This window comes from Trichoderma virens (genome assembly GCF_000170995.1).
Source record: "Trichoderma virens Gv29-8 chromosome Unknown TRIVIscaffold_1, whole genome shotgun sequence".
In the NCBI taxonomy this organism is placed as follows: domain Eukaryota; kingdom Fungi; phylum Ascomycota; class Sordariomycetes; order Hypocreales; family Hypocreaceae; genus Trichoderma; species Trichoderma virens.
This window is the reverse complement of record NW_014013748.1, coordinates 999,838-1,016,390: the sequence shown is the minus strand read 5'-3', so window position 1 is coordinate 1,016,390 and position 16,553 is coordinate 999,838. Positions and strand designations below refer to the sequence as shown.

The window sequence follows — 16,553 nt, the reverse complement described above, 5'->3', positions numbered from 1 at the left end:
GTCACGCCTAAAGCCAGACTAAATCATGTCTCAGACCGTGATGATGACGTATGCGGCTCGACCTCGGCATCGCAGATCGTCTCGTGCCTTGGCATGACCAAATGGCTTCCATTACATCAATCGAACAGGGATTATATGCATGTTTTAGGAATAAAAACTAATAAAAACTGCTAAACACCGTATTTGTAGTCTAGCGAAAACAAAAGCCCGCTGGAGACAACCAGAGCGTTTCCAATCGTGAGTGAGGCCAAGATTCTGCTCTCCTGATAACCCACACGTTTCCCGCATCTGTGTCGGCGCATTACTCGTTAGCTCTGCTTTCCCACACAGAATCACAAGCTAATCTTTCCAATTCATGCTTCACAGAGCTAATTGAGCCTGCCGACTAGGCAGATGGTCAAGAAACCGGAGAATCGCATGGTATCGCTCCATCATCGCACTGTGTTCCATGCCTCCCCGTCCACATCCACACACAACCAAGTCCCACATCAAAAGAAGCAATATGCTACCTAGTTTCGCAGGTTTATAATTTGATTTGGCTTAATACAAAAGAGCTATTCATCTCAAATGACCGATAATCTCCCCCCAACTCATCGTCATGACAAAAAAATGGCTTGTGAGCCCGAAAGGTATATGCTGAAGACAAAAAGAAGATGAAAAAAAAAAAAAAATGGTACAAACAAGAAGTTGTTTCATGACAGCGAGTCAACATGAATGCAATAACACAACGCCATTCGGCCGTCCGTATTATGTATAACGACAACAATCTTCGCTGAAATGCAAAAATGATTCCAACGCCGTGAATCGGGTATCATGGTATCTCTCAACACGCCTCTTCCACATGAGTCCTCGACACCATCACGCCGCTAAAAAAGTTAAAAACTCCAACATCAAAACTGCTCCATCGGTCTTTCGTACAAAAAAAACATCAGTTTCATGGTCCTGGCATGCCAGGGCCAAGTGGGGTATCTTTCAAGTCGCTCTTTCATTATCCAAGGCCACGAAGTCGTTTGACCCAGTGCTGTCTGAGATGCAGGGGCATCTTGCAAAATACCATGGCCTTATGCTCGTCGTTCAAAACTTTCTCTGAGATTTTAAGTTGCACGTCTGCATCTTCGTTTGCGAATTCTTTGAATAACAGGTCGACAGCTTCCTCTCTCCACATACGCGCCCTACTCGCCTTTGACAGAGAAACGAGCTCCTCCAAGATCGAATGGATTGCGGCAACCTGGCTTTCTGGACGAGATCGAGGCTCGAGTGTGGATCTTGTACCCGTGGCCGGGAGAGCAGAGGATCCAAGTAAAGGGGTAGCTGCGCTTGTACTGGAAGTAGCTTCATCTCGAGACGACAGCCGGCGGCGCTTTTCTGGTGAGGTTGGCAGTGCCGATTGTGGGATAGCCGGGCCGGAGGTTGACTGAGCAAGGTCTCCGGCAGACTGTAGGGAGCCCATGGGTGACGGACGCTTCCGGCCCTGAGGGACCGACTCTTCAGGAGGCGTCAGAGCTGAGGCTTGCCCAGCAGTGAGGTTGCGAGGTAACGAGGGTGCTGTAGTGGGTCGTTGCTGAGCGCCTGTTGTGGCGGATGAGGAAGCCGCCGGTGCTTGATTCTGGGAGCTCTTGTGCGGTGACGGCTGTTGATTCGTCCCGTCAGCGGTGTCATGCACATGCGGTGTCGGGTCGGTTTGCAGATTTAACACGCCAGTCCCTGGCATCTCCGAGTCGTCGCAAGGCTGGCCGTCAGTCTTCCGTCGAGGCTTCATGATTCTCTTGGGAGCACCCCCCGACCCAACCACGTCTGGATACAGCACCTCCATGTATTCCTCGTGGTCAAAGGGCCTCCCCCTGAGGGCTCGCGACAGAGGCTCTCGCTACATGAAATCAGCAACCCGGCGTTTTGGCGTATGGGCGATCCGTGGCCCCCGACTCACCTCGATATGCGCTCTCCATGCCTCCTCGGTCGCCGTCACCGTCCTGGTCACGGGGTTGTAGATGAAGTCCGGGTCCTCTCGAAGGCCTCGCCACAGTCGGAAGCGTTTTCTAGCATTGTCGCTCTTGTTGATCAGATGGCTTTTAGCCGGGTAAGCGCCGTGGTGTTCCTGCAGGGCCTGGGCGGCGCGCTCCCATGCCTCGGCCTTGAAGCTGCTGTTTTCTCGCATGCCCAGCTGGACGCTCTCGCACAGGCTGCGGAAGAAGGTGGCCTCGTAGGCGGGCGTCCAGCTGAACCTGGGCGCCCGGCGGTCGCGATCGACTCGGCCGGGCCCTTGTCCGTCGTGGCCGGCGAGGTCGATGTCGTCTTCAGACATGGCGGGTGAGGCTGAGACGGAGGCCGAGGCTCGGAATCGGATTCAGGTGCCCGTCAGGCTGGACACGACCCCCAGCGGCAGCCCGTGAAGCAGCAGCAGCAGCGGCAACGGCAGCAGCAGCAGCAGCGACTTTCAGGCAGCCTTTGGGGAATTTCTCAGGATCCTTTTTTTTTTGCTCTCAAGCAGCGAGCGAGTCTGGGTCAGCGCCAGGCGAGAATCGTGACCTGCCGCATACGGGTCGGTGGGGGGAGTCGGGAGTCCCTTGGCGTGGCGGCACGTCCTTGCTGGGAAATGCAAAAAAAAAGGGTCACGTGGAGGTCCCTTTTTCGCCCGTCCTCGCTGAGTCTCCATCGCGCGCCACGTAAACAACCAGACCAAAAGTTGCACAGGAGATGGAGGCTCTGAAACCGCAGATTGACGGATGCCCGTCATCGTGTGATGCGCTGGATTGGACCCTTGGGACCCTTGGGACCCTTGGAGCCCTTGGAGCCCTTGGGGGCGTTGCTCCCGTGCATGTACCCAGTACTTGGCACCTATAGGGGCCTGCGCCGGCTGCATGTGCGCTGTTGCGGGCGATGCCAGGCGCTGATACGCTGACATCATGGCCCGCGAGGGCGTGATTTGTCCGCCGCGGACACCGCCAGTCCGCCGGCGGCAGGTACCGAGTACCAATCGCTGGGTCTGGTTTCAATTCGATGGCCCGCCCGATGATCTGCCTATGTATGTTTACAGATGGATGTTTTCCCTTTCCAATTTTTTTTTGTTGATGACGGGACATCAGCCAAGATGCAGATGTTGCTTATGTATTATGTACTGCTCCTCACAGCGGCGTGCTTGCAGCTACACGTCATAACGTGGACATGGGTGCGCCTAATCTTCAATGTTGTATCATCTATCGTATTATTACTTTCTTCTATTATCCTCATCCATCCATCTCTATTCCGTGGCATCAAACAGGCTTATGTAATGTCTAGTCTTTATCATTGAATATTACATCCCCAGCATGTGTGGTCAATCCCCTACATGTATACAGCATTGAACAAAGCCCGCATCTATAATACGTGGTAAGTATTGTTACAACATGGCAACGGCGCCGGCGACTAGCATCACGGCGGTCACCATTGGCCCGGCAGCTCCAGCAGCAGCTGCAGTGCTAAACGACGTCGTGGTGCTGGCAGTCGTTACAGGACGTCCAGATCCGACCGGAGTCGAGCTTGCAGCAGTGGTCTGAGCAGCCGAAGACGACTGAGCAGATGATGTAGTTTGCGGAGCTGAGGTCTCAGTTGCTTTGGAAGAAGCCGCGGATGTCGTCGTAGTCGCGGGGGCGGACGTAGCAGAAGTAGAATCGGCATTACCAGTGGCAGTGGCGGAAGCAGACTCAGTAGCGGCAGAGCAGAACTGAATTGCAGCAGGGAGGACTTTGTCTGCATCATGTGTGTCAGTTTGTCCAAGTTGAAAACTGTCCATCTTCGTCGATTACAGTGGCAGACTTACCGACGGAGACATCAGCGCCGCATGCCTTGAGCACACACGAAAGCTCTGCGTTGTAGATGGCCTCATAGTTGCTCTGCACACAGAAGCAGACGGCATCATTCAGAGAGCAGTCAGTAGCAGACGTGGTTCCCTGCTCAAGACAGCTAATGGAGCATTCCGGAAAGTAATCTGACAGCTTCTGAGCGGCCACGGCGCCGGCCATTGAGGCGGCAATGAGGATTGAGGCAGTCTTCATGATGACAATTGATCAGCAACTCAAAAAGAATTAGTTTTCAACGAAGAATTAAGGCCCAACAACTAAGACTTGTTCTTGTAAAAAGGGAGAAGAAAAAAAGCAAAACTCGATACTCCGAACGGCTGGGGACTGGCCGCATATAAGCAGCTCAGACAGCTCTCTTACAAATCGCGCGTGCAGACGCTCAGACAAAAAAGACGGGGCTTTTGTCTCAATGTCCGAGGACTTTCTAGACCTTTGGCCTCGACCTAGGCTGATTAACCTTATTCAATAGCAAGTGCCAACGGGAAACAAGTCTCGTGCATCTAGTGCACGGATTCTCCAGCCGAAATCGCTCTTAGATCCTGCTCTAGTTTCACATGCAGTTTGGCAGCTTCCTCGCCAAGCCGTGCCGTGGCAGCACCGGCTCCCAAGCTAACATGAATATTGGCGCTATACGAGTGCTGAAGCTCGGCAGCTTTGCTGTAAGTGGTGTAATGGTGTGAGGCTGGTGGAGATGATCAGATAAAATTTTTTATCAGATCATCAGATAAGATCAAATCATTGGATGCTATCCCAGACTTGCATGCCGAGGCATGCGTCAAGGAGGGGCCCGCGTCCTTAATCCTTGCCGTGTCTATAATACCCTTGCTTTTTGAGAGAGTTAACCGCTGGTTTCTTCGCACACCGATCGCTTTCCGAGAGGGATTTTCTAATGTTCTTGTGATGTGACCCTGTTGGTTTGGATCGCGTTATCCCGCCTGCCTGCCGCCCCCAATTTCTCTTGATCTGCATCCATAGTGAGTCAAGTAGTTGATGTTGCTGCCAAGGGAAACTGTTACATAAAATGGCTGGGCTATGAAGATATAAAGGGCTGCGAGGGCCGGCTCTCGCCCGAAAAGTGTCTAGCTTAGCTTCTCTCTTTTCCTAGCTCTGGCTTTTCCTCGCCTTACAAACCATCTCCTGAGCGGGACATATCCCTCATAATGGGTTTGTTTTCCAAGGCCGCCCCTGAAGGGGATATAACTGCTGTTGTCCCAGAGATTGCCGACGAAAAGGGCAATGGACACAACGATGCTGCCGTCGAAAAGTCCGACTTCAACAGTGACGTGGATAAAGATGCGCAGGATGGTGTTCAGAAGATCGAGGCTGCAGCCAAAGTCTGGTCGAAATGGCACATGGTCGCCGCCTATCTGATGTGGGATAACGACTCAAGCTATAGGAATATCACAGCTTGCTAACATGGACATTGTTGCAACAGTATCTGGCTCATCTATTTCATTACATCGATCGAAGAAGTCGTCACCGGAGCCCTCAACCCCTTTGTCACCAGCTCTTTCCAGCAACATTCCCTGACAGCGGCTACTGGTATCATGGCCAGCTTGTTTGGTGGACTCACAAAGCTTCCCCTGGCCAAGATTCTCGACACTTGGGGTAGACCTCAGGGCCTGCTTCTCACTTTGTTTATTTGGGTAATTGGATTCATTATGATGGCCTCATGCAAAAACGTCGAGACTTACGCGGCCGCCCAAGTCTTTTCATCCATTGGGTGAGCTCTGAAAATTTTTCTTTAACTCTTCCGATCTCGACTAATAAAACTTGCCTCGTCACAGAGCCCAGGGCGTCAGCTACTGCATCACCATCTTCATCGCCGATACCACCTCCCTACTCAATCGACCCTTGATGCTTGCCTTTGCAACATCTCCTTATATCGCCACCACTTTTGCTGGTGGACCAATTTCAGATAGTGTCATCGCCCATATCGGCTGGCGATGGGGCTTTGGAATTTGGGCTATTGTGACCCCAGTCGTCGTCGGTCCCCTCGGAATACTTTTCATCTGGAACCACCTCAAAGCTCGCAAGCAAGGTTTGCTGGAGTCGAAATCCGGTCGGCTTACTCTTGCTTCGTTCAAGAAATACTGCATTGATGTTGATCTGATTGGTATCCTCATTCTTGCTACTGGAATGGCCCTGTTTCTGCTTTCCTTTTCGATCTACTCGTATCAGGCTGAGCAGTGGCGTGCGCCAATCATCATTGCTTTCATTATCGTTGGCGCTCTTCTCATTATCACCTTTGTATTTTACGAAGCATACCTGGCCCCAGTCAAGTTTGTTCCAGTAGACTTGCTCATGGACCGGACAGTATTTTTCGCAGGCCTCATGTTCCTCTTCGTGTTCGCCAATTCGGCCATCTGGGGCAGTTACTTCAGCTCCATGCTGTTAGTCGTCTGGAACACTGGTATTACCAAAGCCACCTACATCGGCAACATTTACCGCGTCGGCTCCTGTTTCGCGGCTCTCCTTCTTGGCTTTTTCATCCGCCTGTCTGGCAGGTTCAAGTGGTCCGCGACGTTGTACGCGCTTCCCCTCATGCTTCTTGGCGTCGGTCTCATGATCAAATTCCGACAGGCTGACCAGAGCATTGGCTATGTTATCATGACCCAGATTTTCGTTGCCTTCGCTGGTGGTCCCATGGTCGTCGCTGGAGAGATGGCCATGATGGCTCCTTCGGACCACCAGCATGTTGCCGTCATCATGGCTATTCTCGACCTCTTCTCCAGCATTGGTAGTGCTGTTGGATCAACTATTGCTGCTGCCATCTGGACAGGCACATTCAAGAAGAATTTGATCAAGAATCTTCCAGCTGGTGCTCCAGTAGACGCAATCTTTAGCAGCATCTATACCCAACTTGGATATCCTGAAGGCACAGCTATTCGACATGGGATTTCCATTGCGTATGGAGAGTCTCAACGTCTCATGCTCATCACAAGTGTATGCTTCATAGTGGTTGGCTGGGGTTGTACTTGGATGTGGCGAGATATAAAACTTCGCGACGTTAGACAGACTCGTGGTAATGTCATCTAGGCATTAAGCTTAATAAGAAGCTGTCATAGATATGTAATATGTATCAACTACCTCAAGGTTGCGATATTGGTTGCTCATTGTATAGAAAACTATTGACAGTTGTATGGAATCGTAGTATCTCGATAATTACAGCACTAAAGTATACAGACGCACTATTGGTGTCGGCACAAGACCCAGCCTCTTGTATGATTAACTTCACACACAGTGTCTGGGAGCCTCAGTGTCTAACAATGTTGCCGAAATATCAGAGCTGTCCAACATCCTCCATTTAAGAAGGCCGCCATTTCCCCTGCTATCAATCTAGAACATCCATGTTAATCAAAAAGCGTTTTAAACATGACAAGCATCCAAATTAAAAGGGTTTGCGAGTCAGATTAAACGACGTGGAATTATCTATCTAATCATATTGATGACGCTTTTAGGTCAATCACTGTGAGTCGCCTTCTAGCAGTCAGTGAAGCTGAATTCTCTCTTTTGGAATGGCGCAACTTGGACCGGGGCAATAACGATAGTCACTTTCTTCAATACGTTGCCATATCGCACACTTGGAACTCTTCTCCAGGGGCTGTGGGGCTTAGCCGGATTGCGAATCGGCCTCTGAATATCGACATGGGCGAGAATCCGCAGCAAACCATCAGTTGGCATAGCTTGCGCCAAACAACGCTTACATCCCGACACTTAGGCTGCGAGCTGCTTTGGCTGGAAGCTGTCTGCATTCATTAAAACTCCCTCAGCGATAAGAAACTTCAAATTCCTAACATGGGAAGTATATACAAGATCCTAGTTATGCCTGGCGGTGGCTTGGCAATTCAAGATTTCGAGATTGAGACTGAATGACTTACTCGAGTATGGCCACTTCAAGAAGCAGCCCTCTGTCCAAAAAGATATATTCTTGGCATGGATTACGTGTGGTCACTCATACGTAGTAAAGATGACTATTAGTCTGTGTTTAGCACTATCTGGTGGCTGTATCTAGATTTTGACTATATTGGCGATGGCTTTGCATTGGCAAATATTATAGGTGTATCTAGATATCCTTTTCATCAAATGAACATCAAAATCTCCAAAAGAGAAACAGAAAAAACATGTCCGAGAAGGAACATGGAAATTAGGATGCTTTGGTCATGGAGCAGCTACGTGGGCTTTCGCGGCTCTTTTATTAACCAAAACGCCAGCCAAGAAAAAAAGTCAGTATGTGGCGGAATTTGTGACTTCTAAAGTCTAGATATCCTCAAAGACACAATGTTTAGCATGATGAATTTGCTGGGAAATTAAATTGAGGTTAACTATAGCCGGGCCAGAGGTGACCGGCAACTTCATTGACTTCCTAGCTGGATATCGTTCAACACGATACGACTTTTGACTGTCAAAGAGGACTTTTTCCTGCTGTCGCGACGTTTTACTGAAACCTGATGTTTATATTTGGGAGCAACCCTATTGCCGTTAACAAATGTATTTCTCCCCATGAATATCTAAGTACTCTTTACATCAATGTCTTGGTTCACTCAGCTGCTTCTACTAATATAGATTTGGTATGTGCTGAGATTTTTGAGATTTAGACGAATCCACCATTCTTATTGAACGGGCTTATCGTGCTGTAAATCCCACATAATGGCATTGGGGCCACTGGACTTTATTATCTGGGACAATTATAAAATTGGAGACATTGTATCCTATTGCCTTTGAAAATCCGAGCACGGAGTTCGTGAACGGCTTCCGGATTTTTGTAGTCTCTGAGGATTTTCTTGGCAAGACAAAAAGAACCCATTTGCGCAGAGGGGGATCTCCAAGGCTAGAAAAAAACGAGTGCGATTGTTCTGATAGTGGTTGAAATTGAGATTAGCTGGCTAAATGTATGCTGCCACATATATCAGATAGGCTCGAATAAAATAAATAAAAAAACGAAGTTACCGAGCTCTGCGAATGGAAACCCTCCAGAAGCTTACTATGGAACTAGTCATTCCCCAGAGAGCCACTTGCAGAAAGCAGGTATAAAACCGGATATCTGTCAATCAATTCATTTGTTAAATATTGAGACTCTTGTGCTTGCTATATTCCAAAGAAAAATTTCAACAAGTTACAAATGAAACGAGGATGTGATGTTCCGTCTGACCGCACCATACAATTCGGTAACCCAGTACATGGGAATATGCTAAAATCACTGGTCATAGCGGCTATTCTACTTATTTACCTACCCGATATGTTCAATTCTTGGGAAATAGTACAAGGAATCCTCTTTTGACATAATTAGCAAATAGTATCAGTAAGTGTTGCGGTTTCCACCGCAAACCTTCTATATATGTAAAGCCTTCACTTTATAGTTTTCGTTGCATATGTCTCTTCAAAATGACACGGGTAATTCTGCAGTAATTACAGAGATTTGCTGCTATTATTTATAATAATATCCTAATTTTGATATGATATCCAATCATTTTTCTCCTCTTTGTTGCGATGGTGCCATAGTCTCGAATTTCCAGCCCAGGCTTTGGCAATTATCTAGGGTTACCTCCAATATCCACATCATATCATTGCCCTGGTCATTAATCATGTGATGCCGCGTTTTGCATTGGAGATGAATTCCCCATCAGGCTGAATCCTGCTGCAACATGCAAGCGCGCTGCGCCTCGTTCTCTCTCAGTCTCATCAAATACGCATCTTGTGTTTCATGCGCAATTGCCTCGACCTGACAATGCGCCGCTCGTCTCTAAAATAATTATTCGCTTGTTCCTCTGTCATGATTGAAGAATATAACTACCGAGCGTTTGGGTAGAATTTCTTGTACTACAAGCAGACCGTGTGCGCGATTAAATGTCCAATATACGCCCATCATTTCACATATAACAATCGGCAAAATATGAAGCGAGCCCTCAGTTTTGGAAATAACCAAGACGATGCAATCAGCACGGAAAAAAGACTAAAGACGCCTATTAGCGATCAAAATCCGTCTCAAGAAAATCTGCGAAGAAAATCGAACGACGAATATACCGTTGGTTGGATATGTGCCGTGACCACCGAGTACGTGGCTGCGCAGTCCGTTCTTGACGAAATACATGGAAGGCCAGAAAAAGTATCTCACGCCAACAAGAGCGATTATACGCTTGGTCGCATCGGAAAGCACAATGTTGTTATTGCTGCTTTGCCTTATGGAGAATATGGAACAGCGTCAGCGGCGACAGTTGCAGCAGACATGTCGCATAACTTCCCCAATCTCATGGTTCGTCTGGTGGTTGGCATCGGAGGCGGCGTGCCAAGTAAAAGAAACGACATCCGCTTGGGCGATATTGTGGTCAGCGCTTCTGGTGATGGTAAGAGTGGCGTTATGCAGTATGATTTTGGCAAGACCATTCAGGAGCAACCTTTTCGGCCAACGCGATTTCTAGACCAGCCGCCCATGATCCTCAGAACCGCGATGAGTGGATTGATGGCGCAATACGAGCGCGAAGGCCATAGGTTTGAAGAAATTATCAATAACATTCTGGAAAAAAACCCAAGATTACAGGAGAAATACAGCCGACCTCTTGAGAGCAGCGATAGACTGTATCACAGCACATTCATCCATCGCCCGGACAGCATTTCTGATTGTGCAACATCCTGTGGCGATAACTCATTGATTGCACGACCGAGACGAACTCAAGAGAGTAATGGCCCAATTATTCACTATGGACTGATTGCTTCCGCAAATCAGTTAGTGAAAGACGCTATACTTCGCGATAAACTGGCTTCGGAATATGATATACTCTGCTTTGAGATGGAGGCCGGTGGTCTCATGAACCAATTCCCATGTTTGATTATTCGAGGGATATGTGACTATTCGGACTCACATAAGAATAAGGCATGGCAGGGTTATGCCGCAATGACAGCCGCCGCGTATGCTAAAGACCTTGTTAGACGACTCCCCCCAATCGAGTTTAGCATTCCACAAGCCACGGACAATCTCTCCTTAGGTCAATCCCAACTTAAAGAAGACAAGCTATATTCAGCCAGTGCCGAGCAGATAAGTAAATTACTGGAGTCACTACGATTCGATCAAATCGAGGCTCGTCAAACGACTATTAAAAAGGCCCACGCCAAGACATGTCGATGGTTGCTGCGTAAGCCCGAATATCTTGATTGGTTGGACACTGACAAGATCAACGAGCATCATGGAATTCTATGGATCAAAGGCAAGCCTGGAACAGGAAAATCAACACTTATGAAGTTCGCTTTTAACAATGCTAAAAAGACGATGAGAGATAAAGTCATCATCAATTTTTTTTTTAATGCACGAGGAGAGGACTTGGAGAAATCTACAATTGGAATGTATCGATCAATTTTGTTGCAACTCTTCGAAAAGCTACCACTTCTTCAAGATACGCTTGAATTACCCAAATTAGCACCACCGCCTGGCAAAGATTACCACTGGAGTGTAGAGGCATTGACGAACTTATTGGATCAAACTATTCAAAATCTCAAAGAATCGAGCGTCGTGTGTTTCATTGACGCTTTGGATGAATGCGAAGAAATCCAAATTCGGAATATGATGGAATTTTTTGAACGCATGGGTGAATCCGCTACGGCTGGAAGTTTTCGTGTGTGCTTTTCAAGCCGTCACTACCCTTATATCTCAATTTCCAAAGGGTTGAACCTGACCCTCGAAGGCCAAGAGGGACACACTCAAGACATGGTTAGCTATATCAATAGTGAACTGAAGATTGGGAGTAGTGTTCTTGCGAATCAATTACGCGCCGAGCTGCAAGAAAAGGCATCAGGTGTCTTTATGTGGGTTGTTTTGGTTGTTAGTATCCTAAATAAGGAACATGACAAAGGCCGCATTCATGTTTTACGGAAAAGATTACAAGAGATCCCGGCAGATCTCCATCAATTATTCCGCGACATTTTAACACGCGATCGTCAGGATACAAATGAGTTACTTCTCTGTATTCAGTGGGTGCTTTTCACGAAACAACCTTTACGGCCGGAACAGTTATACTTTGCCTTGCTGTCCGACGTTATATATGAGTGGAACCCGAGCGAAATTACCCTCTTTGACATGGAAAGGTACATATTAAATTCATCTAAAGGCCTCACAGAAATAACCAAATCCAACGCTCCGACCGTTCAATTTATACATGAATCGGTCAGAGACTATCTCATGAAAGAAAATGGGCTAAGGGATATTTGGCCTGATCTTGAGGCACATGTTTGCGGAGAGAGCCACGAGCGACTGAAACAGTGTTGTCTGAATTACGTTACTATTGGCAAAACTGCTTATTTACAAGCTAGTGATGTCTGGGCAAGACCATCGTCCCAAGAAGCAAAAGCCCGGCGCCAATCAGCAAACTCTTCCTTTCCATTCTTAGAATATGCTGTTAAGAATATTCTTCATCACGCGAACGAGGCTGAGGCAAATGGTGTCAATCAAGATGAGTTTCTCAAAAAATTTCGATTGGACCATTGGATTCAGCTTGACAACTTTTTCGGAAAATTTGCTACACGGCAGCACACAAAGCAAGCGAGCCTTTTGTATATTCTAGCCGAATTGAACATGAGCCATCTGATCAAGCGCTGCCCAGACAGAATCTCTTTCCTAAAAAGAGAAGGAGAACGCTACGGAACGCCAGTATTTGCAGCCTTGGCGATGAATAATTCCGAATCAGTCCGAGTGTTTTTAGATGACTATTTGGAGATTGAGCCTTCATTTCGTGGTATTATTGACAACTATTACAATGATGGTACTGAAGGATACAATCTTGGACGAGGCTTCACGTTTTCCGAAGAACTTTGTTTCGGTGATTTTGTCATGAAAGGCGCCACTTTGTCTGCTGCCTTTTACCTCGGAATGGATCACATCAGTGTGGACCTAGATTTCCACTCCCGAAAGCACCTTCCTATTGCTGTTAGGAACGGCCATAAATCCATCCTGAAACTATTTCTAGACAAAGGCGCATATCTTAACTTTCCAGAACTCCTCTCGGTAGCTGTCTTGAATCGTCATGAGCCTATTGCCGATTTCTTGCTTAACAACGGCGCAGAGATTGGTTGGGTGGATAGGAATGGCCGCACGACTCTCTCTGCTGCAGCCGAGAAAGGCCTTTACTCCCTCGTTGAACGAGCGCTTAACCGCGGTGTGGTGGTTGACACTAGATATAAAGGCCGTACACCATTGTCATATGCAGCACAATCTGGCAGTGAAGCTACAGTTAAACTATTGCTTGAGAGACGAGCGGAAATTGATGCTAAAGACAACACAAGAAGGACGCCATTATCATATGCAGCAGAGTCTGGTAGTGAAGCTATAGTTCAACTATTGCTTGAGAGAGGCGCAGAAGTTCATGTTCAAGATAATGACGAAAGAACACCATTATCTTATGGAGCACAGCAAGATAATGAAGCTGTACTTGAAGCTTTGCTTCATAGAGGTGCAGAAATTGAAGTTAAGGACAAACTCGGCAGGACGCCATTACTAATTGCAACACATCATGCAAGTAGTACTGTGGTTGAACTATTACTTGACAGAGGCGCAAAAATTAACGTTAGAGATAACGAGGGTATGACGCCGTTGTCAAATGCGACATCAAGGCCCCCCCTAACTGGAGAGTCAATGACTAAAATGCTGCTTGAGAGAGGTGCGGAAATTGAGATAAAAGATAATAAGGGTATGACGCCGCTATCACATGCATCAAGACGTGGCGAAGGAATTATGGTCCAGCTGTTGCTTGACAAAGGCGCAAAGATCAATGCTAAAGATAATACTGGCATGACGCCGCTATTATATGCAGCATCAAGCTATCGTAGCGAAGCTATATCTATCGCTGAGTTGTTGCTTGAGAGCGGCGCAGAAGTCAATGATAAAGACAACAACGGTATGACGCCGCTATCACATGCAGCATTAGGCAAATGGGGAAAATCTATGGTCAAGCTGTTGCTTGACAAAGGCGCAAAGATCAATGCTAAAGATAATACTGGCATGACGCCGCTATCACATGCAGCATCAAGCTATCGTAGCGAAGCTATATCTATCGCTGAGTTGTTGCTTGAGAGCGGCGCAGAAGTCAATGATAAAGACAACAACGGTATGACGCCACTATCACATGCAGTATTAGACAATTGTCAAGAATCTATGGTCGAGCTGTTGCTTGGCAACGGCGCAAACATTAATGCGAAGGATAATAATGGTATGACGCCGCTATCATATGCAGCATCAAGCAATCGTAGCGAAGCTATATCTATCGCTAAGCTGTTGCGTAAGAATGGCGCAGACATTTGATGCTGAAGATAACAATGGGTAGACGCCATTATTGTATGGGCAGGAGAAGGGCTATAGAAATATATTTAGAAAATGGAGTAGGGGGGACGAAACATCCATATAGGAAACCCTAAAGATAGAAACCGTAATTCTATGATGTAATAACCAGACAGTAATTGAACTACATGGAGTCGTCCGTGAGCTGGATACTTCCAGCCCCGTTCTAATGCTCCATAAGCGTTGGAATCCTTTCGAATAGTACAGAATATGGCGTTCGGAGATTGATGAATTGTTGTGATTGTAAGCCGGCTATAGTTTGCGATAAAGAATATAGGAAAAGGCAGGAAATGTTCTAAATCGTGAGACGAGTAGTAGATATTACCACATATTTAATACCTCATGCAACATACCTATACAGCGTGATGGGAAAAGGCTATCCACTGAACACCCAAACAGGACATAAGGCATCTTCACTGAACGAAAAGTAAATGATTCCAATGAGCAAGCAATGTATAATGGTGCATGAAACTTGGTGCATGCATTCAAAGTATAAAGATCAGCAAGATCTGAGCATATCTTTTATTGGCCTAGGTATCAAAAGTCATTGATCCAAACATGCTTTTGAAAATAGAACCTCTATAGAGATAGCATAAATTTTGCATCCACTGAACTTTGGTCTATTACTCATGTCAATCTTGTGATCAAAAGATAATACAATATGTCTTGAATGACAAGGAAGGCTTCTTAGCTTTCTCTATGACTAGGCCATGATCTAATCAAGCATTGCTTTTCAAGCCTAGCAGTAATAGAGAGCAGTGTCGCTACCTACGCCAAGGTATATATACGCCAACTCATCATATGGTCAACGCTGTTGCGCAAGCCAGGGTGAGAGTTGCCATATCTATAAATCTTTAGCCCTACTGATGCCAAGGGCAGACAAAGACTGGTTGATGTAAATAACCTGCTTAAAGTAAACAGATAAGTTGCCGTAGAGTGCCCTGTTTTGTGCGGCTGAACCTGATGGCTTGGAACTGCGACTCTCTTACATCTTTCTCCTTGCCATAGTGACTGTCGTATCTTCATTCATATACACAAGTTGTAGCGAGTGTATAGGTGGGGAATAAGGCTGAAGCCTGGATAATTCGAGATATTGATAATCAATGAGTTAATTTTGGACATTACCGGTAGTTCAACGACGTCATCACTGTCCGCCTCACTTCTACCTAAGAAAGGGTTTGAAGAGGATCAAGGAGCATTTGTCTGTAACTTATACGATGTGGAGCCTGATTCTCTGTAATCTCTGATCAATAGTTTGTCTACCTGGGTATCTGCATGATACTTGCCTAATCTTGGAGCCAATGGACTTTTATGACTCCCCGACATGTACGCAGATGAACTCGGTGGTGGAATTAATTATAAGTCATAATATTGATTCTGTCTTCTTGATCAAACTCTCTACTTAAGCTTGTGCACCTACAGTCTCCTTTGTCATCGGACCCAAACTCTCCAATTCCTCCTTAGCTCTGTTCAGTCCGTAAACCGGCTAACAACTGAGTAAGCCCTACATTTAAAATGTCGTGGTGTCAATTCGCAGTATTGTGAGCTGCGAGAAGGATGTAATCAGGACAATCTCCCTGACATCTGCAGAGACCTTATTGCAGTACTAATGCTGCAATGTACAGTTTCGGTTCTCTCCTATGCACAGTTCCGGTAGATTGCTTATGGAAGGAACAGACAAATGCAGCAATTTAGAGTGCACATATGCTAGCCGAAGTGGCTCGTTATACTGTGGGGTCCGTATGTTATCCAAATATGTTTTGATGGTTGCTGATAGTCGCTGCTAATATCTGGACCTTTTCGAAGGTGAGATAGCATAACATTTAAAGGGGCAAGGTAGGATAGATGGTCTACTAAGTAGTGGTGGGGTTATGTTAATCTTGAATGCCTTTATTTTTCCCTATCTTAAATTCACAATGCTTGAAGATTAACGTTACTTTTATTATCGTAGTAAAGCGTGGCAAGGAATACATGTACTGACGCCATAAAATATTAAGATGGAGAGAGCTACTCTTGATTACCGATAACGCAGTCGCCATGCCCAACATTTCCTGCGCTTCCTGTAGATCCCAATGGGGATTTTTTTTTTTTTTTTTTGTGTGTGTGTGTGTGTGTGTGTGTGTGTGATATGGGCGAACATAATGTCATCATCGCATTCCTAAGAGTTGGAAAAAAGGAAATACTATATGTAGCTCTTAATACTGCAAAGAATATGGCCCATAGGGTTTAGAAGGCACATTTTGTGTTCTTACTTGGCGCTGCGAGCAGCGCTGTCGTTCTATGCATGAGCGACGAGGTTGGTAACCAGTGGAAAGGCGCCTATGCATGCAGCAGCATTCTCGTCGTCTGTCACCGGATAGTTGCGCAAACTAAGGATGTATTGTCATCTACGGTAT

General features: G+C 46.6%; 4 protein-coding genes across 4 annotated transcripts; 2 read left to right on the top strand and 2 right to left on the bottom strand.

Moving 5' to 3' along the window:
* Positions 1-988: 988 nt before the first annotated feature.
* TRIVIDRAFT_34608 (uncharacterized protein) lies at positions 989-2,302 on the bottom strand (the record flags this gene model as incomplete). The annotated part of the gene is made up of 2 exons (XM_014105786.1): positions 989-1,867; positions 1,928-2,302. 2 exons carry the CDS (start codon positions 2,300-2,302, stop codon positions 989-991), a joined length of 1,254 nt encoding a protein of 417 aa, XP_013961261.1.
* A 1,438-nt stretch (positions 2,303-3,740) lies between these two features.
* On the bottom strand, positions 3,741-4,031 carry TRIVIDRAFT_140013 (uncharacterized protein; the record flags this gene model as incomplete). Its single annotated transcript, XM_014105785.1, has 1 exon — positions 3,741-4,031. The coding sequence occupies one exon, from the start codon at positions 4,029-4,031 to the stop codon at positions 3,741-3,743; it is 291 nt and encodes a 96-aa protein (XP_013961260.1).
* A 965-nt stretch (positions 4,032-4,996) lies between these two features.
* TRIVIDRAFT_34210 (uncharacterized protein) lies at positions 4,997-6,875 on the top strand (the record flags this gene model as incomplete). The annotated part of the gene is made up of 3 exons (XM_014105784.1): positions 4,997-5,208; positions 5,272-5,559; positions 5,624-6,875. The coding sequence occupies 3 exons, from the start codon at positions 4,997-4,999 to the stop codon at positions 6,873-6,875; spliced, it is 1,752 nt and encodes a 583-aa protein (XP_013961259.1).
* A 3,013-nt stretch (positions 6,876-9,888) lies between these two features.
* TRIVIDRAFT_132531 (uncharacterized protein) lies at positions 9,889-13,359 on the top strand (the record flags this gene model as incomplete). The annotated part of the gene is made up of 3 exons (XM_014105783.1): positions 9,889-10,325; positions 10,446-12,637; positions 13,007-13,359. Coding segments are annotated over 3 exons (2,982 nt in total), but the record flags the coding sequence as incomplete, so codon positions are not given.
* Between the last annotated feature and the right edge of the window lie 3,194 nt (positions 13,360-16,553).